The sequence below is a fragment of the Hydractinia symbiolongicarpus genome, chromosome 1 (genome assembly GCF_029227915.1).
Source record: "Hydractinia symbiolongicarpus strain clone_291-10 chromosome 1, HSymV2.1, whole genome shotgun sequence".
NCBI classification, from domain to species: Eukaryota; Metazoa; Cnidaria; class Hydrozoa; order Anthoathecata; family Hydractiniidae; genus Hydractinia; species Hydractinia symbiolongicarpus.
The window spans coordinates 26,023,920-26,042,443 of record NC_079875.1 but is presented as its reverse complement, the minus strand read 5'-3'; the positions used below and the strand labels follow the sequence as shown (position 1 = coordinate 26,042,443).

Genomic DNA, 18,524 nt, shown 5'->3' with positions numbered 1-18,524 from the left:
TAAAAAGACTCATCATCAAATCTGCAATGATATTTTGTCTCTGGCTTTGAAAATGAGTGATAAAACCAATGTTATCATATCAGGAATCATTGAACGCGAAGACAGATATAATGTAAAGGTCAAAGCGTTAAACGAGCTACTCAAATCAAAATGCCAGGAGCGAAACATTTGTTTTATTACTCATACTATATCTCCAAAACTTCATCTAAACCGAAGTAATCTTCATCTGAATCGAAAAGGAACCTTGTTGCTATCCCAAAAATTTGTTGACACACTAAAGAAATATCAAAATGAATGAAATGTAGTCTACAACGATGACATGAATGTGAATGACAGTCAAAACCTTTCCAATACTTTACCTTCTTTGAGAAATTTACGGATAAAAAATCCTAAGAATGTTATTATTGCCCACGTGAATATCAACTCAATACGAAATAAATTTGACTTCCTGAAAGAGTTTGTGGAAAACAACATCGATATTCTCTGCATATGTGAAACAAAAGTAGATTCATCTTTCCCGGTAGGTCAATTTGACATGCCTGGATTCAAGCTCCCCTTTCGCCGTGACCGGGAAAAAAATGGTGGAGGTTCGATGATCTTTGCAAATGAAAATCTTCTTACTAAAGAACTGACTTCATTCAAGGTACAGAATGGAATAGAACTGATTACGTTGGAGATAAACCTAAGGAAGAAGAAGTACCTATTGCTGTACACTTATCGTCCACCGTCACAATGCACACACTTTTTCCTCTCAAATATCACGAATGCACTTAATTTTCACATGAGACATTACTCAAACATTATCGTAATGGGCGATTTTAACCTGGAGCCAGATAGTGATGAAATGTCAGAGTTTATGAGTGCCTTCGATTTGTCTAATCTAATAAAAGAAAAAACATGTCTTAAATCAGCATCAAATCCCTCATGTATTGATCTGATTTTAACTAATATTGGAAGGACGTTTAAACACACAAGTACTATCGAAACTGGTCTTTCAGATTTTCACAGAATGGTGCTAACTGTTATGAAAACTACTTATGTAAAAGCTCCACCGAAAGTTGTGAATTATCGTGACTACTCTCATTTTAATAAAGAGATATTTATATCAGAATTGACCAACAGGATGCAAAATATAACCACGTATGAACAATTTAATAACACTTTCAAAAATATATTAGATAATCATATGCCACTTAAAAAGAAAATCTTGCGATCGAATAATAAACCATTTATGAACAAGAATTTGCGAAAGGCTATCATGCTGCGTTCCAGACTACGCAATAAATCGATATCATCTCCTTCAGCTGAAAACATCAAGCAGTATAAATTACAACGAAATCTTTGTATCAAGCTGTCGAGAAAGGCCAAATTTACTTACTATTCAAACCTTAATACTAAGAAGATAACAGATAACAAATGTTTTTGGCGTACTGTGAAGCCATTTGTCAGTGATGATTCATCAAACCAAAAGAAAATCATTCTTATCGAAAATGAGTGTATTATCTCGAGTGATGAAGACATAGCAAATATCTTCAACTCTTATTTTCAAAAGGTTGTCAGTTCATTGAAGTTATATCGATGGCCTGATGTTTCAACAGATTCACATGATTACGTTCTGAATGCTATTTAAAAATACGAATTACATCCGAGTATCCAAAAAATCAATGAGAGATATAACCATATTGCGAGATTCGAATTTAGTCCAACAACGGGAAGTGAAATGTGGGAAGAAATGAAGAAATTAGATGAATCCAAATCAAATGTTGCTGGTGATATTCCGAGTAGAATTTTGAAAGATTATTATAGTTTATATTATCAAAGTCTCGTTAGCATATTTAACAACACCGTTATTAAGGATTCTGAATTTCCAAATGAGTTAAAATGTGCCGAAGTCTGTCCAATTTTTAAAAAACGCGATCCATCAGCTAAAGAAAATTTTCGACCTATAAGTATTTTGCCTGTGGTCTCTAAAATATTTGAAAAGCTTCTATATAAACAACTTATGGGTTTTTTCTGTGATAAACTATCTCCGTATTTATGTGGTTTCCGAAAGGGCTTTAGTACTCAACAATCTCTCTTGCGTATGTTCTCGAAAGTGCGAGGAGCATTAGATGCCAAACAAAAAGTTGGAGCTATCTTTATGAATCTATCAAAAGCCTTTGACTGTATTAGCCATGATCTTCTCATAGCGAAGTTATATGCCTATGGTTTAAGTTTTTCGGCTTTAAAACTTGTGGCTAGCTATCTGAAAAATAGGAAGCAACGTATCAGACTGGCAAACTCTTTTAGCGAATGGCTTGAAATGACTTTCGGTGTCCCTCAAGGATCTGTGCTAGGACCTCTCCTTTTCAACATCTTTTTGAATGATTTTTTATCTTTTGTCACCAGCGATATATGCAATTATGCTGACGATAACACGATTTATGTTATAGGAAACTCTGAGGAAAATATTTTGTACGAGCTTGAAAATGAGATGAGAACTGTCTCAACATGGTTTAGGTTAAACTTGCTTACAACTGAATGAAAGGAAGTGTCATTTTATGTTTTTCGGTAGCAACACACAATGTTTTCTACAAGTTAATATCAATGGAACAGCTGTGCAATGCTCTTCGGAGGAAAAACTTCTTGGTATTACAATAGATAATATGTTGACTTTTAGCAAACACGTTAAAGATTTGTGCAAAAAAGCAAGCAATAAATTAAATGCTCTTGTTAGATTATCACCGTATATGGATCAACAAAAATTATATCTCATATTAAATTCTTTTATTTTATCTCAGTTTGGTTACTGTCCTTTACTTTGGATGTTTTGTAACCGTACTACTAACAATTCCATTAATAGAATCCATAGTAGAGCCCTTCGTGTAATAACTAATGATTATAGCTCTTCATTTCAAGACCTATTGGATAAAACTGGAACTGTTAGTGTACATCACCGTAATTTGATTATTTTATTAAAGGAATTATATAAAGTCAAAAATAATACCAATCCTGATATTATGTCCGAAGTATTTATTCTTAACAAAAATAGGTTAATACTCGAATCGTATTAATTCAGAGTTTTTTCGAGGGAGAGCACAAACTGTAAACTATGGCTTGGAAACTGTAACCTTCAGAGGACCGCAGCTATGGGCAACTCTACCAAAATCTATTCAAGAAGCGCCATGCATTTCAACGTTTGTAAGTTGTCTAAAAAAATGGAAAGGCTTAACTTGTCAGTGTCGTCTTTGTAGATTGTATATTCACAATTTAGGATACATATAGAAATAAGATCACCTTTTGAGGTTAAATTCTTTTTAGTTTATTTATTATTTTTAATTTATATTTGTTAGTTACATGAAGTCGATTTTAATTAGTCAGTTTTTTTTAAATATGACTATTTTTATTGTATTTTCGACAATAAATAATGTGAAATAAAAAAATAAAAAAAAAAAGAAAAGTGTGTGGTATCAACAGAGAGAACATTGACAAATATATAGTATGTCCATAGTGTGATTCACATGCAGTTATGAGGATGCAATAACATATAGTGGTGGTAAGTTTTCTCTTTTGAAAATCATTCATTTGCATTGACAGCTTTTCTAATTTAAATTACATCAGCAAAAAAACTGTAACTGAAAATTGTTATGTAAATTCAAGTTACATCCAAGTAAAGAAGAAATATGTCAGCAAAAATTTGCTGACATATTTTAAGATTACACTTCGTCATTCACCTATACAATTAAAGAGTGCTGACGTGAATTGGGAAGGCTGATTGATGTTTTGATAGGTTCTTGCACACTGACAGTGTTTCCTCAAATAATTATTTTTTATTTTTTTTCTTAACATAACTTAAAGACACAGTATAGTTGTGCATTTTTTAAAACAAATACTGGATCACAAAAACATTGGAAATTCTAATGGACGATATGTAAAACATAATGTATTTTACTTGGTATTAGATTTTGTTTTTACTTTATGATATACTTTGTGGTCTTGAAAACAATCCTCTCATTCCTATTTCTTTACGCAAAATATTCCCTAAGGCCATAAGAACAAATGCGCTATATATTTTTCACCTTTTGTAAGTTTTTATAATTTTTTTTAGGTAAAAAGATATCCAAAAAATGCAGCTATGTTCCTTTTCCCACTCATCCACAAAAGCGGTTACGGGAGTCTTGCAGTACAGTATTGATGAAAACTGTCCTTTCGTATGATGGAAGTAAAACATAAAAAACTGTATTGTGCTCGTCGCATCAAAGTGTCCGTTCAAGAGCTTTTGAAACGACCTGGATTTAGTGAAATGCTGCACAAAGGTCCTGTAATTTCTGATACAGAATTCATGGCAGATATTTGTGATGGAGATATATATATAAAAACAGTTTTGTGATGAGTATGGTGAGCTGTTTTTTAAAGATAAAAGAAATCTAGGTTTAATGATGAACGTTGATTTCTTTAACCCCTTCAATAATAAGGAATATCCTTTAAGAGTGTGCTGATAAACTTACCTCGTGATGTAAGATTCAAATGGGAAAATACGATTATTTTGGGAATAATTCCTGCTCCTAAAGAGCCTAGCTTCACTATCAGCAACTTTTTTTAGTTTATGGTCAGGCGTAATTATCGAAGAAAAAATTCCAGTGCTTTTTACAAAATAGCATTGTTGTGTACATCAAGTGATGTTCCTGCTACTCGAAAATGTGGTGGATTTATGAGTCATAATGCAACACAAGGTATTTTTGAATAATTACTTTTATTATATTTTGGAAAGAGGTTTCATGAATTTAAAAATTTCTGAAGGGGTTAAAATAAGTTTTAAAGGACATTGAATTTGCAAGAATTTTAAAATGCTAATGTTGTTTCCTCATAATTTTTTTTTTGTTTCCTCAAAAAATTATTTTTTAAAATGGGACTTGTCATTATGTCTGAAAACTGGTCATTGATTGCATACCATTGGATTTTTTTAGGTTGCAGTAAATGTACAAAAACCTTTTCGCAAAACAATGACAACAGACCTGATTGTTCTGGCTATGAAACTGACACATGGGTACCTAGAAATAAAGATGACCATAACAAAACAGGAGAAAGGTGGCTATTGTGCTCAACTAGAGATAAGCAATCAAAAATTGAAAAAAGAATTTGGTGCTACGTATAGCGAGCTTTTTAGATTGGACTACTTTGACTCCATTTTAATGCATGTCATATATCTTATGCACAATTTAATGCTTGGTGTAGCCAAGCACACTTTTTTATTTTGGGTTGAAAATGATTTCATTTCTGATCACCAACTTGAAGAAATTGATAAACGAATGAAGAGAATGATAGTGCCCTCTGATGTGGGTAGGATCGCAAACTGCATTTCTGATACCTATAAACGAATGAAAGCAGATAAATTGAAGCATTGGACCTTAGTGTACTCAATGTATTGTTTGCAAGGCGTAATTAACCAACGTGATTTGAACATCTGGTCACAGCTTGTTTATGGCTGTACTTTACTCTGCAAGAGAGCTGTGACATTGGTTGGAGTTGAAAAGGTCTGTTGAAGATGTTTGGCGATCAGTTTGTGTGCAGGTACGGCAAGGACGCCTGCGTCCCTAATATGCAAATAATTTTACATTTAAGACAGTGCATCACAGAATTTGGTTCAGTTTATCGGTTCTGGTGTTTCAGTTTTGAGCGGTTTAATGAGGTTATGGGGATGTATCACACCAACAACAATGATCTAGCCATTTAAGTCATGCGGAAACTTGTTACCAATTGTAACATCAGCATGGAAAATGAAGAATCGTTAGAAACAAATACAGATGCTCGTTACTCAACTCATACATTTGTATTCGACACCAATATGGAAAGACCTGCTGTTGTTAATGGAATTTATGAAGTACAAGTGATACAAAAAGACGCAATTGTGGAAGAAAAAATTGTAAAACATTTGATTTTATGAAGTTATTCAATAAAGTTATGGTCAACAGAATTCGAGCCTTATTCACCAAAATGCTTTATCCCAGCTAAAGTAGTCCATAAAAGATTTGTTTGTTATAAAGAAGAGATAGTTCTTGTGCGAATTGAAAATATTAAACGATCAGACACTGTGAATAATGTCATTCCATTGCCACCACGCTCCATTTTTCTTGATTATATTTTCGTATGCATTTTTTAAATTTGTTTTTATTCTTGCATGATAAAATTTAACTGTTGTGTGGCTTCTTGTTCATTCCATTCTGACCAAATCTCATTTAGCAAATAATACAAAACATTTTGAGAAGAGGGGATGCGATTCTGCTAGCATAATATGTAAATGCTAAAAACATCACGTTTTTGCTGAAATCAGGGTCTCATTCGCAAAAGTATATTCTCTTGCACGTTATTTTTCTTTATTCGAGGAAGTAAAACAAAACATTTGAGTAGGCGCAGCCCACAATATTTTCTGTTTTTTCCGCGAATCTTTTAACGCACATCAAATCATTGAACGCACATTATACGAGAAAATACGTGGAAATATATGCTCGTATACACATTTTTACCGTATTTTATGATATTTATCCGAATTTATGAAACGTATTCTGGATTCCGTTTCTCCGCATTTCAACTATAAAAGTATTTTCATAAAAATTACGACACGTTTTATTTTTAACATGTTTCGACTTTACCAAAGTCATCTTCAGAATATTATACAAAAGTTGATACATACACTCTTTATACAAAAATTTTTTTTCGAAAGTTATATAAATATTTCCCAAAAGTACAATTTTATATGAATTATACACAAGCTAATCCATATTGACAAAATAATATTAGATAAACTAACAAAAGTTAGTTAAATAAAATTTTATATACACAATTTGTTTAAGACAATTAAATATTTCCCAAAAGTACAATTTTTTAATTTAATTAAATGAATTTACACATGCTAAATCAATATCTAAGTAACAAAAACGATATTGAACAAGCGGCTAATACAAAACATAAAATTAAACGGATAAATTGATGATGCAATGCTTAACTTGTTTATTGAGGTCTGGTTTCAACCAAGAAATATGCATACCCTCTTTGAGTTTCCTCTGCCAATCAGTGTCTGCATAATCCAAAATAGAAAAACAATTTTCGTTACATAGTAATTTACAGTTAAGATTTGACTGCATATGCTTGAATATTTGTGAGTTTTTATCAGTTTTCAAATGTTCTTTAACTCTACTAGAAATGTGCCTGGTGGTTTCACCCATATAGCTAGCATTACAACTAGCACAAACAAATTTATACACAAGTCCAGATTTAAAAGATTCAGGAACTCTGTCCTTGCAAGAAAAATAATCTTTTTTTTTCTTTGGCAGTATTAGAGTACTTGCCAATAAAAGGCAATTTAAAATACCTCTTTTCTAAAACATTAGTTGTCTCTGTACTGACAGCTGTAGAAAAATTCTTATCAAGGTAATTTGAAATATGGCGGTTTACCAGTTTTGTAGGAAAAAAGTTTTTTCTCAAAATTTCAGTCAGAGCCTTAATATTAATGTCAAAGTGTTTCCAATTGTTGTTAATTTTGAAAGTCCTGTCAATTAGTGTTTTAATGAGACCAATTTTATAGATTTTGGGAGTGAAACTAAAATAATTAGTTAAAAGGCCAGTATAGGTTGACTTATGGAACACAGAAGTATAAAATTTGTCACTGGTGTTCTCAATTAAAATGTCAAGAAAAGGAAGTTTACCATCAACTTGTTTTTCTAAGGTAAATTTTATATTAGGGTGTCTCTGATTCAAGTATTCAAAAAAGGCCAACGCTTTACTTTCATCGTTAAATAAAGCAAAGATGTCATCCACATATCTACGGTAGTATGTTGGGCCACAGCCCGAGTAATTTTTTATCCATTCCTTTTCTTTAACGCCCATGAAAAGATTCGCTAAAATAGGTGCCAGCGGCGAGCCCATGGCAACACCATCGACCTGTTCATACATTTCATTATTGAACAAAATAATCAATGTGTGCCTCGTTTTTAAGTCGTGTAAAATTAAAGATTATTTTTCTTGCAAGGACAGAGTTGAATCTTTTAAATCTGGACTTGTGTATAAATTTGTTTGTGCTAGTTGTAATGCTAGCTATGTGGGTGAAACCACCAGGCACATTTCTAGTAGAGTTAAAGAACATTTGAAAACTGATAAAAACTCACAAATATTCAAGCATATGCAGTCAAATCTTAACTGTAAATTACTATGTAACGAAAATTGTTTTTCTATTTTGGATTATGCAGACACTGATTGGCAGAGGAAACTCAAAGAGGGTATGCATATTTCTTGGTTGAAACCACACCTCAATAAACAAGTTAAGCATTGCATTATCAATTTATCTGTTTAATTTTATGTTTTGTATTAGCCGCTTGTTCAATATCGTTTTTGTTACTTAGATATTGATTTAGCATGTGTAAATTCATTTAATTAAATTAAAAAATTGTACTTTTGGGAAATATTTAATTGTCTTAAACAAATTGTGTATATAAAATTTTATTTAACTAACTTTTGTTAGTTTATCTAATATTATTTTGTCAATATGGATTAGCTTGTGTATAATTCATATAAAATTGTACTTTTGGGAAATATTTATATAACTTTCGAAAAAAAAATTTTGTATAAAGAGTGTATGTATCAACTTTTGTATAATATTCTGAAGACGACTTTGGTAAAGTCGAAACATGTTAAAAATAAAACGTGTCGTAATTTTTATGAAAATACTTTGCAATCTTGTGTTGCTACAAAGTTTTGGAACTATAAAAGTACGGAGAATATAAAACTATAGTATTTTTCCCACAAGAAAATACGAGGAAATATATGCCCGTATACAAATCTTTCCGTATTTTATGATATTTGTCCGTATTCGTGAAACGTATTCGGATTTCCGTTTCTCAACATTTCAACATATTTCACGCATTGATAATCGCAACAAAATGGTGTGTGATAAGTTGAGTGGCTTAGCTTTGTTACACATACACAAAGAGTTTGTACCATCTACCTCATCTATACATTTTTCTATTTTTCTCAGGCACACATAAGTTTTCTTAAACAATTCAAGTCACGTCTAAAGGCCAGTTTCCATACAGCTATATTTTGCGCCCAGTCGTAAAATGCGCAGCGACTTTTATCACATATACCGAACCTTTTCCATTTAGCGATTTTTGCTCACGTGTTTTTTGTAAAACATGGCTGATGTAAACAGACGATATTTGTTGCTGCAAAATTTGAGAGTAGTCCTAGCAATATTTTTATGGCGTAGAAAAAAACAACAAAATACGTAAGAAAAACATGTGGATAAGACGACTTTCCATAGAAAGAAGAATCAAAGGACTATAAAACGTTTTGCTTATGGATTTAATGTCGTCAGATCACGAGTAGTCTTTTTAAGTTTGTTTACAATGTTGTTTCTTTGTGCCTCCACAGACTCATTAATGTTATTTTGTTTTTCATCTACTTCACTTGATTGACATATATTCTGATTCTCTACATTCATTTGGCTTTGACAAAAATTTAACACAGAAACGAGATGTTGCTAGCCATATTGAAATGATCTAATTACAAATTCTTTCGTAATTCATGTAGATTGCTACCATCTGATTGACTGCAAAATGTAGCTCGCAAAAAGTAGAGCCTGTTCAACTTTTTTTAAATCGCACCAGCGCATGCAAGGGCGGAAGGTCAGCGGCATTATTCTGATAATACGCATGCGTAGATCAAAAGTCACGGCGCTTTTTACGACTGGGCGCAAAATGCAGTTGTATGGAAACCTGCATTAAGTTATGTCTAAAATGTGGTATTTGTTTAGTATAATAATTCTAAAATAGTAAGGTTATAATAAAATAGTTGGTAATAAGTAGTAAAAAGTGATAGTATAGTAGAAATATACTCCCTTCCCCCCTTTCCCCTTCCTTTTTTAGTGATAATAAACCTGCTTGATTTCAAAAATTTTCAGAAGGATCAGAGGCTCCGCTGACAGTAACTGGGTCAAGGAACAACTAAGTTTTTTCTTTTCTTTTCCCCATTGATGATTGTGATTGAGATTGTGATTGCGATGATGACATGATTAATCCATACCTTCCAAACTCCAACAGTTGCATTTTAACTTTTTCAGAAACAAGTTGAGTTATATGACCAACAGCGGTGATGCGCTGGACAGTGGTGTTGGGGTGCTGCAGGTTGCGCAAACAATTAAAGATTTTAATCAATGGAACAAGAGCAATTGTATAACTATTGCAAAAGTGAATATGCCAAAGTAAGTTACATTAGTCGTTGCAACAATTTAATATACACATGTCATACAGAGCTATTTTTAATGACAGTCGCTTTAAATAATAACAAAAAGGTTTGCGTAAGCAGCCTAGAACCTAGCTAGTTGGAAATATTCAAATGACTTTGAATTGAATACTTTTAGCGAAATGACAGACTTGCTGGATGCAACAATTACAAAATTAAAGGTGAACATTAACACCAACAGGACGGAGCAGCAGAAGAATGTTTCTGATCCAAAAATACGAATAAATGCCAAAGTGGATACTTTTCAAGAACTGGCTCGAGCCGAACTCCCTAAATACTTGAATGCAATGGTCGGCAAAAATTACGATAGTACTAACACAAGCCATATTGACTCCTTTGTGATAGATGTAGTTTCGAAAAACATGTTAACAAGGATTCACCAAGAACTAAAAATGGCATCATATCGACTTAAATCATTACGTTATCGAATATATTTCTCTAACGAGGGGTATCGTGGATGGTTAGGGGCATGCATTATATTGATACAGGTTCTGGATAAACCTGAATATTTTCTTTTGCATCTTTCTATCAAAACGCCGCTCTTGCCCTTAATATTCGATCTTCAAAGTTTGCAATGATAACACCAATGCTGCAGAATGGAAAAAGGAAGTTTGCAAATTAAACATCAGTAACGAGTATGAAAATAATTATAAAAAGAAAAACCAGTACTCCTCACCTAATTTATATAAAATACCTTTTTTAGGTACTGCCAAAAAACAGAATCATCGCAAACGATACTACTACAAAAAATAAATGTAAGTAATTTTTCAGAAAATTTAGATAATCTTTTTGATTACTTTAATCACAAAATAAAGCTATTTCAGGCAGGTGCATTGAAAAATAGTACCCAAGGATGGAGACATCTTTAGATTAATACTTAATATTAAACAATTTAATGATTACCATCCTATGTGCATTTTAAAATGGATACATTAAATACCATCTTAAAGCTAATCAGACCTGGCTGTTTGTTATATCACCACAGCAGATCTCAAAGATGTTTATTACACAGTACCAATGAGTAATGAAGCACAAAAATACTTAAAATTTGTTTTTAATGATGTTCTTTACAAGTATTTAGCTTTACCAAATGAATTATATTCTGGTCCAAGAAAATTCACAAAATTACTAAAATCTCCAATAGCTTTCTTGAGAATATTAATTTTATTTTATCGCAATATTTAGACGACATATTTAACACACACATGTCATATAATAAATGTCTTGAAAGAGTGTTTGCAATTTTAAAATTATTTGACAAACTTGGACTTGTTATAAATGTTACAAAATCTCAATTAATTCCAAAACAAGTGATTACACTTCTTGGCCTTATTATTGGTTCTACAAGAATGATAATTTACTTAGATAAAGAAAAGAAAGAAAATATTTTCAAAATATGTACAGAATTAATTCGATGTATATCTCCATCAATACGAAAGGTTTTCTCTGTCATTGGTAAATTTGGAAAACTGTTTAACAGAAATCTGGAGTATGATAAGACATTAGCTTTAAAGAATAATTCAGGAAAATTTGATTCTAAAATGCAAATTTCAACAAGATCAAAAAAGGAACTGCAGTGGTGGATAGATAATATATTGACTAGTTTAAACACAATTGGTTATACAAACCCTGAGTCCATCAAAATAAATGGATTTGGGGACAAAAACGAAAGAGATTTATACATAAATCCTCTTGAGCTAAAAGCAATCTGACAACACCACAGCAGTTGTCTGCATTAACAAGATGGGTACCTCTCATTCATTAATTTGCAACGACATAGTTTTTGAAATCTGGACTCGGGAAAAAAATCTAGATATATGGATATCTGCTTCATATATCCCTGGAAAAGAAAATAACATTGCAGATAGGGAATCTAGAAAGAATGAATGTTTGATTGTGTGTAAATTAGATTCCAAAGTACTAAATTCCTCTATATTGAAATTAAGTTTCAATCTATTAATTACTTGGGGTTTTAATGCATTTTTATTTGATTGGAAAGATTTTAAATTCTATCAATCTCCACAATTTTCACTGTTACCCAACGTCTTGCAAAAAATATATTTTGACAGAGCTATTGGAGTACTTGTTGTGCAAAACTGGCCATATCAGTGTTTGTATTCTTAATACCAAGAAATGCTAATTGGAGACCCTATCGTTATTTCCCCTAGGAAACACCATTTGACTTTACCATCACGTTCTGAAGAAACATACCCAATGGAGGAAAGCTTGACCCCTATTAATTGGGATAGTGTCTGGAAAGCTAAATATGTGAAAAATCTCTCTCATTCAGCCAAAAATATTATCAGTTCGTCGCTAAGTGATGGTACAAGGAATTAATACCTAATATATATAACAGGAATAGATGAACTATTGCCTGTGTAAGTCAATTGATCTGTATAATCATATTATTGTTGAAGGTCTGGAATTTCTTAACTGACCTCTTTGTGAATAGCACAAAGCAATATTCTGCACTTAATACTGCAAGATCAGCATTATCAATCATAATGGAGCCTCGATATGGAATTACGTTTGGGAGGCAACAAATTATGAAACGTTTTACGCGTGGAGAATATAAATTGCGTCTGCCATGTAGCTCCTTTACGTATGATATAGATATTGTCTTAAAATATCTTGAGTCACTTGGACATCCTGACAAGCTACCCTTGAAAATTTTTAACCTGCCGGACTGTAACTTTGTTACGTATTCTTTCAGGACAAAGAGATCAAACTATATCATCAATCGACGTACGTAATATTGTGTTTCAACCAAGAGAAATTGTTGTGTTTATAGCAGAACTTTTGAGAACATCTCGACCTGGACATCATGTTGCTCCTTTAGAAATATTTAAATACGACCTTTAAAGAAATATATTTCGTAGAAAATTTAAAACAATATTTGAAAATCACTTTTCCTTTAAGAGGCTTATTTGTTAAATTGTTTAGAAGCATACAAGCACCACATAAACCTGTGACTACGTCAACCTTGTCTCGTTGGGTAACAACTACTCTAGAATGTGCTGGTATCGATACCAAGCTTTTCTCTTCTCATTCCACGAGGAGTGCCTCAACCTCCAAAGCAAGAGCGATAGAACTTTTCTTAGCGGATATTAATAAAGGAGGAGATTGGAGAAAAAACTTTAAGGAAATTTTAAAACAAACCTATTTTACGAAACTTTAGTTCTGCAATTTTGAGTTAAATACTTTATAAGGGAATTATTGTAAAATATTCTTTTTTTGACCATTAATCTTTAAAGACTCACATAAATACTCTTCGAAGGAGTGAATCTGATATATGGAGAAGAATTAAAAAACTAAGCAAGCACTTTCTAATTTTGCTTTAGAAAAAACATCTGGCAGCTGAGAAATCTGTTAATTCAGACGATAGTTCAGGGGAACGTGTACATGTGAGTGAAACTTGTAATGGGTTCCATTATGCTAGATCTAACAAAAACAGCAAAACATTTCGTTCTAACTTTTATTTTCAAAAGTCGGAATTCGTTTTCTTTATATCTTTGTAACTAGGAAAACTGTACCAGCCACTTGGAAATTATTCGAACCAATTTGAAATTTTATGTATCATATATCTCCATTTAGAAACAAAAGCCATATCAGAAGTCCAAAAGACTGTGTTTATTTTGCGGGAAAAAAACCACGAAATTGACACGATATGTCAGCACAGTCCACAAAAAAGGTGAAAAAAGTAGCAGATAGTCAGACCTTTCACAAATCATCAAGAATAAAGGCGTTCAGAAAAATAAAAAGGGAAGGCATAGTGAATAACAATAAGGCAGAGGCAGAAGAAGATCATTTACGGTATCAGGGGGAAAGAAAAAGCAGAAAATATTTTTAACTTCTTCATTGCAGTTCATGTTCAGCAATAATATCGAAAAGGTTTTTTTCGCAACATAGACGATCTTGTGGAAAAGAAAATGATGCTCCACCAGTTGGTTTGCCATAATATATGGAATCTATCCCTAATAAGGATAAAATGCCTGAGACATTTGTCAATAACATTTTATGCAAAATCAGGGAAGATGAAATCGGCTCTATTGTCAGAAAAGATGAGAACATTCTTAACCTGGGCTGTAATATGTTTTAAAAAATACAGCACAAGAAAGACAACCGTTTACAAATCCATTCGAAGAGACATACATAGATTGGCCGTTTGATGGTATTTATGAAAAATGTTTTAACATCATTGATATGTTTAACAGAGATAACTTCGATTATCTATGCGATGCCGTAGGTTTTATTACTACCAAGGATGATAAAACTATAAAGGCAGGCTTAAGACATAATTTATATTATGTAATGATAAAGGCAGTGAAAACCTTAGGAATAAAATGTATCTTGAACGACAAGGAATTTTATCAACGGAGCTGGATACCTTTTACAAGTCCTTAAAATCCAATGAGGATATCATTGTTTCTTCTGCAAGGTAAATTCGTGACCTTTCATTCAGCAGGTTTCAGCGTCACGACAAAATTTCTTCTACCCAAAAACAAATGTTCTCTCCAATAATATTATTAACCCTATTTGGAATAAAGGAAGGGGGCATAAGGTGCACAAACAAAATTTAAATTTCAATATCTTCCAAAATACTTGCTTAATTTTTAATAACTTTGTGACTATCACCATGTTTTGTGTGACATTTTTTTCCAAAAAAATTGATTTTACCTTCAGGATTTATTAGGCGTTGCTTAAAACCACTATATTTAGCAATCTTAAATGGAAAATAGTATAAATTTTGACATAATAATCCATGTGTAAGAAAAGTTAGGTCACTAGCAGAAAATCAAAACAAAAAGTTATACAAAAATATGCTGGCTTCACAAGAAAATAAGTATGGTAATTTATTCCATTAATCTCTGACTACGACGGTAAAACTACAAGAGCCAAAGAAGTGCATACCAATTAGGGTTAAATAACTCTGACCGCAAAGTTTCACTTAAATTTTATTCGTTAGGTATAATTTAGAAAGAACCAAACTAGAAAAAAGGAGAAAGCCATGCCAGCTTCTTTTGGAAAGTGATGTAAAAATGTTGCATAAGCATATTCTTGCTAAAATGGCAGAATTATGTGACAACTTTCAGTTTTGGGTCCTCTTCATCTTTTGTGGAGTTGGGAAATCTAGCGATGACTCGGTTAACACTTTTAAATGCGAGACGAGGCGGAGAAACTGGCCGACTACAAATCAAGGATTGGGAGGAAGCAGAAAGAGATGGGTCCAATCTGTGAAAATTGCCTATCAAACACAAAAGGGAAATTGTCATCTTGTTTCCTTTTTAATCCCCAATGACGCCGTTCCTGCCTTAAAGATGTTATCAGATCAGGGTGTACAAAAGAAATCTGGAGTGGCAGGGAAGGATATTTGTACAAAGTAGAATGTGGGAAACCCAACTTTGCTTAACGCCACAAATAACACGCATAGAATTAGCACGCTGTATGCTGCCCTTGATATTTCCGAAAAGGAACGGGGAATTGTAGGCAAAAAGCCTACCAGAATACAACATCGAAAACCTGGACCCCATCACTCAATGCCTCAATGTCCTTGTCTCCTTGCCCATGGACGATGGAGGTGAGTACACGAGGAGGATGCGCACCGTGGATGGCACGCCCACATTAGCTACGTGTAGAAAAAACGTAACTAAGTTTCGTATTAAGGGTTATGCTTCATGGAGTTTGACTTGGAGCTATTATCTTAGTTGTATGCTCCAGTACTCACCACACTTAACTCAGCAGTTAGTCAGATGTCAGACGTACATCACCCAATTTGCCAACCAGTATATTTTTTCATCTGTATATGCCTTTGACCAACTGCAGAGAATACATCTGGCAAATGATACCAGCAAGAGGTGGGATGTCATTGATGACCTGCAATACAACCAGAACCTTAGAGGCGCTCCTGTGTTGCCAAAAAAGGGATGCTGTTGCTTGGTGTCATCTTCATCTACATCCTCCAGGTTAAGCTATGCATGTTTTTTATCTGCAATGAAGTAGGGCACTTCACTAACCAATGCCCCACTCGAAGTGGACGGTTTAGGAAGGCCGATGAGCAGCAGTTTCGGAATGTCCCTCAGCAGTTTCGAAGTAATACCCAGCAACCACGGTGCATTAAATTTAATAGAGGACTCAGTTGCACATATACCCCATGCACCTATTCTCACAGGCGTCTTTCATGTGGATCTTCAGGACACCCATCACTCCATTGCACACTCCGGTCCTTTAGGGCAAGTACCAAATGAATTCTTTCCAGTAAAATCGCTTGTTACAACCCCGGTTAAGGTTGACGTATGAGAGAGTATCTTGAATGGTCATCCAAACAAAACACTGTGTGGTTTATTGTATCAGGTTGTGGTATTGTATCAGGTGCGAGTGGTATTAGACCTTTCTTCACCACATGAACATTCAGTTAACAATGTCATTACAAAAGAGGACTTTTCGCTCTCATACTCATCATTTGACGATGTGGTTGAAATGGTTAAAAGGTTGGGTAGAAGTTATTACATGTCTAAGTTGGACATAAAGCATGCTTTCAGACTGTGCCTTGTGCATCATAGTGATTGGAACCTATTAGGTTATAAGTGGAAGGGAAGATACTTTTTTTGACGTAGTTCTACCTTTTGGTGGGCGTTTCTCTACTTTCATTTTTAACAACTTTGCTGATATTCTAGAGTGGATATTATTGTGGATTTATTTTGGCAAAAATCTCTTACATTATTTAGATGATTTCATCACAACTGCCCTGCCTAAAAATATATGTCAATATATGTCAAAAATATATGTAAAGTTGATTAAGGACGTTTTTCACTTGCTTTATGTTCCGTGGGCTCCAGATAAGATGGTAGGCCCCTGCCAAGTAATTACATACCTGGGCATTGAAACAGACACAGTAAAGTTTGCTGTTCGTCTCCCACAAGATAAGTTCACGGAATTACTATCTTCACTTCGTAATTGGTTAGGGAAGAAGAAATGCACAAAGAGAGAAGTTTTATCTCTTATAGGGTCTTTTTCTTTTGCGTGCAGGGTTGTGAAATGTGGTCGATTATTGATCTCTCCAATACAGTTCGTTCCTTGCACCATCATATTTCTATAACATCAGAATCTCGCAAGGATATTCAATGGTGGTGTGAGTTTCTCCCCACTTGGAATGGCATCGCTATTATCCACACTGAAACCTTAGACTCCTCTTCAATAAATCATTTTATTGATGGTTCTGGAGTAGGCATAGGAGGATTTTTATCTGGTGCATGGTTTCAATTGCCTTAAACCTTACTCATAAGTATGGTATCACCTTCATTGAGTTATTGGTCATAGTTGTAGCAGTTTTTTTCTTGGGGCAAGGCATGGAAAAAGAAGCAATTAGTGTTATACACAGATAATTTGGCTATTGTTCATGTGTGGTCCTCTGGGTCGTGTCGTTGTCCAAACATCATGCATCTCGTACGTTTTTTTATTGTTTAACACATCAGAACACAATATAAACCTTCTGGTAAGCCACATTAAAGGCCAGAACAATACTTATGCAGTATACAATACTTTTGTCTCGCTGGCAAGTAAAACATTGCAAACATCTATGACCAGAAGCCGAAGCAGATCCAACACCTATTCCTTTATCAATGCTACAACTCTTCAAAGAGATTTAAGTCATTATTTAAACTAATTCATTTCAACAAACAGCAGGGCAACATATTGGTCAGAATATCTCTCGTTTAAGAAATTTTGCGAAGCTACATCTGTACCTACCTTTCCTCTGACAGAAATACCACATCAACTGATTGCGTCATATTTGGCAAGACGCGTCAAATTTGCTACTATTAAAGTCAATCTTTGCAGTGTTCAGTACGAGAGTGTAATACGTGGCATTAACACAAAGATAGCCCACATGGGTCGCCTGTACTATGTTTTGCGTGGCATTAGAAAATGTCATCCAAACTCTCCTTCTAAGAGACTACCAATTACACCAGCTGATCTGCGTAAAATGATAATTTATATTAAAAACTCTATGTTTTACAACCACGACAAAGCAATGTGGACTAGTCTTATCTTAGTGGCATTTTTTGGCCTGTAAGGGTGTCGTTTGCCCCTCCACACCCACTTTTGTTACAGGAATTCACCTCACACCTGCTTACATATCCTTTTTCACGTGTGGTTCAACTGCTGTAATTAACTTTAAGTGCTCTAAAACAGATCCGTTTAGGCTAGGGTGCAAGATTCGCTTAGCAAAAATTGGAGGCTATCTTTGTCTTTAG

The 18,524-nt window shown here is 33.6% G+C and overlaps 2 protein-coding genes across 2 annotated transcripts; both read left to right on the top strand.

Annotated features, from left to right (window-relative positions):
• The first annotated feature begins 319 nt into the window (after positions 1–319).
• LOC130621467 (uncharacterized) lies at positions 320–1,630 on the top strand. The gene has a single exon (XM_057436789.1). The coding sequence runs from the start codon at positions 320–322 to the stop codon at positions 1,628–1,630; it is 1,311 nt and encodes a 436-aa protein (XP_057292772.1).
• A 14,711-nt stretch (positions 1,631–16,341) lies between these two features.
• LOC130621267 (uncharacterized) lies at positions 16,342–17,541 on the top strand. The gene is made up of 4 exons (XM_057436600.1): positions 16,342–16,563; positions 16,624–16,849; positions 16,998–17,229; positions 17,277–17,541. The coding sequence occupies exons 1-4, from the start codon at positions 16,342–16,344 to the stop codon at positions 17,539–17,541; spliced, it is 945 nt and encodes a 314-aa protein (XP_057292583.1).
• The last annotated feature ends 983 nt before the right edge of the window (positions 17,542–18,524 follow it).